This window comes from Phoxinus phoxinus, assembly GCF_949152265.1.
Source record: "Phoxinus phoxinus genome assembly, chromosome: 9".
NCBI classification, from domain to species: domain Eukaryota; kingdom Metazoa; phylum Chordata; class Actinopteri; order Cypriniformes; family Leuciscidae; genus Phoxinus; species Phoxinus phoxinus.
The window spans coordinates 26591564-26598057 of record NC_136884.1 but is presented as its reverse complement, the minus strand read 5'-3'; the positions used below and the strand labels follow the sequence as shown (position 1 = coordinate 26598057).

Below are 6494 nucleotides of genomic sequence, written 5' to 3'. Positions count from 1 at the left end.
TTCTCAGAAATATCCTGGTTGCCCTAATCAGGCTGAAGAGATTAAAAGCAAAGCCTAAGAACGGGCTCGTCCGGGATTTGAACCCGGGACCTCTCGCACCCTAAGCGAGAATCATACCCCTAGACCAACGAGCCAAACATTTCCCCTTGCATGGCTTAAAGCGCAATATTTTAATTAAATCTACAACTAAACGGTAGCCAGTGCAAAGTTGCCAGGACAGAGGAAATACGGTCTCTTTTCTTTGTGGCCATTTGAAATCGCGCTGCAGCACCTGCACACATGCTAGGGATCGCTCCTCGCCTTTGTCTTTGAGAGCGATGCCAGCACAGGACAGGACAGCACAGCAAGCCTTCTCTCCATCGTCGAGGGGAATTAGCTCAAATGGTAGAGCGCTCGCTTAGCATAAGAAGGGGCCCAATCTTTGCGCCCCGCACGCAAGCGAAAAAGACACAGAAAACGGGAATACGCGCACAAATTTGCCCTGCAACAATATTCGGGCTATATTCCTGTGCGTTATGGAGGAGTTTTAGTTACATGTGAAACAAGTCACCCTCCACGGGCTGGGCTCGAACCCGTGTTCTGCGCGACCATAGTGTGTGATCAACTGCGCCTGTGCCTTCATTTGGTTATCTATGTGACATATCATTATATTGATTGATATTAATTGAGTATATTATTTTTAAAAAACATATTACATGTTTATGGTTTAAATAAAAAAAATTAAAATGTTTCTTCAATTATGTGTTTTTTGTGTGTGGGATTGATTTATATGATTTATCTGATTTATTTTAGGACACTTAAAATGTTTTATTAAAATGAATACACACAAATATTGAAATGACATTTCAAATGTAAAATGTTTTATTAAAATTAATACATACAAATATTGAAATAAGTACACACACACATATATAAATATATGTACATACACACAATATATAGGACAGATTGCACATTCCAGTCCCAAGGCAATTCAAAGCAGCACAATGAATAAGAGTGTGAACAGTATTATTTACTAAAACTAAGTACAAGACATTAATAAACAACAATAAACAACTAACAATGTGGAAATAGAATAGAACATTCTGTAATATAAATGAAACAAACAAGTCATTACAGAAAGATGGGAAAAAAAGAAGGTAAAAGTATTTACATTTTAACATCAATTAGTTGCAGCTGAGGTAAGTATCAAGATTTATTTACATGTTTACATATTTACAGTCTAGTATTTACAAGATTATTATTATTATGGAGGTGGCTGTCCAGGTTTTTTCTGCTGGCGCTGTTCTACCAGCCACTCCTCTAAAGATTTGCCACCAGAGACACTGGGGCAAAACGTGGCACTGCCGAAGCGGCTGTGGCCGAACTCCTTAGTTTTGGGCTTGCCACAATTAGAGCATTTGTTATATGCCACTTCACGGACATATTTCCTTTTGTGGGCTCCACTGGCCTCCTCTTCTGCCCTGCGTCGCCTGTTCCTCTGAGTGAAGCGGGACACAGAAACAGAGGCAGTGGGAGCAGGAGCCTCTGGCGCGTCAGGAAATACTGGAGTTGGAGCCAGGAGAGGAGCAGCTGAAGGGCCACCTGCACCTGCTGCCATCAGCGTGGGCACAGGGTTCAATAAAATGAACTGGGGCAGTGGCACAGGAAATGGGGGAGGAGTAGGAGCTGCTGGGGTAATGGGCCGCACAATTGTAGCGCTGGCAGGTCGTTTGCCCGGCCGTAGCTTAGGAGCCTGTCCCGCTCTGTTAGGAGGAAGGACAAACTCATGCCGGGCCCCTGATGTGGAGGGAGCCTCATCCAGCCTTTCCCGCGGAGCAGGAAGCTGTGAGCTGGCCACAGCGATGCGGTCTTCTGCAGCAAGGCCCTGGGTAAGGACAGTCACTTCCTGGGTGTTCTCCCTTCGATTAAACCTGCAATCAAAAAATGTATTAATTATAAATAACTGCTATCCCTTTCATTCAAATGTATATGTAAAACCATGCTTACCACTGAGTGAGAGTCCTCTGATTCAGCACAAACAGCTGAAGTGACGTGGCCTCCATCAGAGTGTGGCAGTTCAGCACCAGGTCTCGGATGTGGTGGTAATCGTTGAGCACCTTAGTCCAACGAGGAAGACGGACTCCATCTTTCTTAGTTGGGGACTTGTGCAGTGCACACAGTTTGATGCACATGGCCTCGACTAAGCGACTGGTGCTGGGCCACTGAGCCGGCCCCCCAGGATGACCGATCAGACACCTCTTCACACTCTCCACACCCGGTGTCACTCCTGTGTTTTTCGGAGCCTTGAAGCGTCCGTGGGTCAGTTTGGGCTGGTGTCTGGGCTGATAGTGGATCCTCCTCTTGTCCCCATCAGGAAGAGCAGTCCACAGACGGATGACCTCTGTGACCTGCTGCTCGTCCAGGTAGAGTGCCTGACGGAGGGACATCAGGTACTCAGCCAGATCCTGCACCTTATCCCAGCCCGCAATGCCATCGGGTCCAAGAACAGGAGCCTGTAGAAGTATTACAATAACAATACATAGCATGTTAAATGTCAGAGTGTAAAAGCAAATGGAAACTAATAATGAGCAGCTTACTTACAGGAGCCTGGTCTGCAACACTGGACCCAGTTGATGTTGCAGGAGCAGAGGCAGCACTTGGCTGGACAGAAGGCTGTGGAGGAGACTGCAGAGGAGGGTGAACAGGGCGCTGCAGAGGAGGGTGTAGAAGAGGCAGAGCAGGGCGCTGCTGAGGAAGCTGGGCAGACCGCAGAGGAGGCTGAGCAGGGCGCTGCAGTCCTTGGCTGGATGTGGGTGGCTGTAGTGAGGATGGTCCTGGTGCAGAGGGACAGGGGTTGAAGGCCTGGGGGAAGCTGCTGTGGACTGGGACAGTCTCAATGGGGTCATAGAGGACTGGCACTGTGAGGTCCTCAGGTTCCTCCTCAACGAAGCCTTCGTCCTGCACCACCTCATCATCCATCTGCTCCACCAGCCGATCCTCCTCTTCTGGGTTATCCATAACAGTCAGGGATTTCCCAGACTGACTGTACAGATACTCCATACCCAGCAGCTCCCCTGCAAAACAACACACATACAAAGCACATTCACATTATTATAACTGTAGTGGCTATTTGTCCATAACAAACTGAAACAAACAAACAATCAAACTTTTCAAAGTTTGATCGTTTGTAGGCTTGACGCAGTTTAACAGATAAAAAAATGAAAATAATAAACAATAAAATAATAAGCATAAATGCAAAATAAAGCAAATTCACTTTAGGAAAAGAAAGCAAATAAATTAGGCTATAAAGGCTCAAATTAAGCCTAAATTAAACAACAATAGTTGAAGTATTTGAAATAAAATATAAAAATGTACACTCAAACACTCATACACCTGTATAATGTATAATCTTTTGTTTGAGTTAACATGAATAATTCTCACCTGTGTAAGCCCCTGGAGGCTGGTAGCGCTCATCCAGGGACATCTTCAACACTTTGCGGCTGAGCCGGTCCATTGCCTCCCTCTCAGCGCTGCTGTAGGTCCTCAGGTCAGTCTTTCCCCTTACTGCTTCATCCATCCGGTTCTGGTTCCAGCGCATCAGGCCTTCCAGGAGATAGGCCTGGAAATGCGCATCACTGGCACTAGTCCCTAGAGGTTAAATAAAGTCAAATATATATAATCTATGTATTCAGAACGGCAGAACAGGTTATAAAAGTTTTACGTTTTTAGCAGGTTATAAAAGTTATAACCTACCTGGGATGAAGCGATTTAAATGGAGGTGGAAAGACTCCAAGGAGGTGGAGCCACAAGCACAGCGATAGCAGCTGAGCTCCACACCACCCTTCTTCACTGTGTCTGTCTTCTGGTACAGAGGGAAGCCCTCTGGGTCCTGAATACAGGCAATGTGCCTCTGCTGGTCTATCCAGACCTGTTGGATGCGCTCGTGGTCCAGCAGTGGTACACCCAGAGTGTCCCTTCCCTTCTCACTGTCCATCTCTTCAATGAGTGCCTTGATCCTCCTGGTGGTCTCCTCCACTCCTCTGGTCCGCTTGCGACAGTGCAGCGCCAACTCCTTCCTGGTGATCAGCTTATCCAGGGCCTTCTCTGAGACTGGACCAGCTCCTCTGGCCTGTAGCTCCCCCTGTTTGGCCAACCGAAGAGCAGCGACATCATCTGGATCCAGCTCAAAGATGCACCTGGAAAGCCGAGTCATGAAGGTGCCGTAGAGCCGATGAGCCTCCGTGATGACACCTGCTGCAAAGCGCCGCATGAAGTGCCAAATGTGTAGGCGCACTTGGAGCTCATCCCACTCTGTGAACATGGCTCTGACCTGCGACTGTCCGTGTGCGAGTGGGCTGCAGCAGTCTCTGTCCACATACATGACGGCGGGCGGTGCCACTCCCGCCTCTCTGTACCTCTTCATGAGACCCGCCGCCATGGGCCACAGTCCATGCCCCTCTGCCGCTGTGAGCACTGACACCAACACCTGGCCGTGCTCATTGCCTACATTAGTGCACCAACCAGCAGTGTTGGCAGCAGCGCCGGCCAGTTTTTTGGTGACCTATGTAAAAAAAACAGTAGAATAAACAAATGTAAGAAAAATTTAAGATAATAACAATTATTATTATTCAAACTTGACTTTTTATACCTTTTTGGTGGAGTCCATCTTGAGGACAGAGCCAAAGACCGAGGTTATTTTGGCCTTGACCTCAGGTAGCCGCGAGAGGACGTCCCTGGCATACACAGACAACAGCCACTTGGGTTTGGGGATGGGTGGGAGGGGTGGGGGCGCAGAAAAGACTGCAGGCTCAATGATGGAGGAGTCTGTGAAGGGCTCACAGACAGTGAGGTACTCCAGCGTCCGCTGTGACCACGCTGAGGTGTGCTGCTCCTGCAGCTTTTTGTGAAGCTGCGTGACACTGTTGCCCTGGGTCCTCTCCCGCATCATTATGACTACACGGTAGTCACACGAGTACCTACAGACAGTCAAATAATTATGTTCAGTGCCACATCTTGCTATTTCAATGTTAATGTCAGTAAAGCAATGTATTTGATTTTATACAGTACAACAAATTACAGTGCATTGCTCTAAATATGAATGTGTTCTACCTGTATGTCAGAATGGCGGGGAATTTTCTGCGGTGTCCCATGTCGAGCTGTCCCAGGATGTCTTCAGACCAGGCTGGATACTTCTTCTTGCACCCTTTGCACTCCAGATACTCTGTTGCCATGTCATACCACCCGTCTATGTCCAGGACCTTGCGCACAGTGCGATAAAGGCCAGCAGCTGTCAGCTTGTGGTTATTGCAGGCTGGCTGGACACAGACAAGTGGAATGGACCACATCTTCAGCGGCATCCAGAGGAACAGAGGGCGGCAGAAGAAGATATCAGGAGAAGCAGGGGGCTGGGTGAAGACGGTCGGGGGCTGGGGAGGGTACCACCAGAAGTTGGGATGTGGCATCAGCTCAGGCTTCCCTGTTTTTGAGTTGGCCCTGAACAGAGTCTTTCTGATCCAGTCCTGCTGGAAAGATGGGAGTTGCTCGTTCCAGTGGACAGGAAGCTCTGCAGGCGAATGGGACACCTGGCCAGGGGTCCACAATGCTGGAGGAGCAGGGGTAGGAGCACGAGCCGGGGCAGGAGAACGAGCCAGGGCAGGAGAACGAGCCAGGGAAGGAGCAGGAGCCGGGGCAGGAGCACGAGCCGGGGCAGGAGAACGAGCCAGGGCAGGAGCAGGGCCTCTCAAGGCCGCAGTGGCTGGAGCGTAAAAAGACACAACATAATTATCTTATTGTTTTAGACTTTCACTGCATGACTTTCTCAGCTCTGCTGGACAGCTACTGCGATTACAAGGTTTAGTGCAAAGCATTTATGATTAGTAGACAGGCAACATGATGATGAAACGATGGAAGGAAGCAGTGAAAATCATCCTGTTTATCACCCAAGCACCATTAGGACAAATACAAGAAGAAAAATGAGATGGGATAAGCAAAATGTGAAGCAAAGCAGCCCAAACACTGTGAGTGCCTCTAACTACAACAGCCACTTATTCCAAGGGTAGTGGGGGACGTGTGAGATGACAAGAATGAGCTTTAGTCTGTGATTAAGATAAAAAATGAAATAAAAACCTTTTACATACACCTTTAAATTCCCTTTTTGCTTTGAAGATGTTCACTCAAAGAGTGAATGTAGATTGACACCTGAGAAGTGCCATTCCTCTGTGTTGTAAAATAAAAGAATATGATATGTCATTTAAAAAATACTGTTGTCACAGAATTGTTTGTAAAATATTGTTTAAGATTTACATACCTTGAGGAAGTTGCTCCTCAGCTTGTGAAGCTACAGTTGCCATCTCCTCGTCATCTTCCTCCTCAAAAAAATCCCTAGCAGCAGAGTCTGTAAAATAACATAAAACACTAAGCACATGTCACCAACACACTTGTATGCGTTAAGTGATACTCACCACATGTAAAGAGTCGTCTCCGGGCTGCGGACTCAGACGCAGGAGGGAAAC

The 6494-nt window shown here is 47.6% G+C and overlaps 1 protein-coding gene across 1 annotated transcript; it reads right to left on the bottom strand.

Annotated features, from left to right (window-relative positions):
- Nucleotides 1-956: 956 nt before the first annotated feature.
- LOC307004510 (uncharacterized protein) lies at nt 957-5946 on the bottom strand. The gene is made up of 7 exons (XM_079623830.1): nt 5092-5946; nt 4631-4958; nt 3736-4543; nt 3424-3630; nt 2584-3056; nt 1990-2495; nt 957-1913 (listed from the first exon to the last, which is right to left on the bottom strand). The coding sequence occupies exons 1-7, from the start codon at nt 5442-5444 to the stop codon at nt 1247-1249; spliced, it is 3342 nt and encodes a 1113-aa protein (XP_079479956.1). The 5' UTR covers nt 5445-5946; the 3' UTR covers nt 957-1246.
- Between the last annotated feature and the right edge of the window lie 548 nt (nt 5947-6494).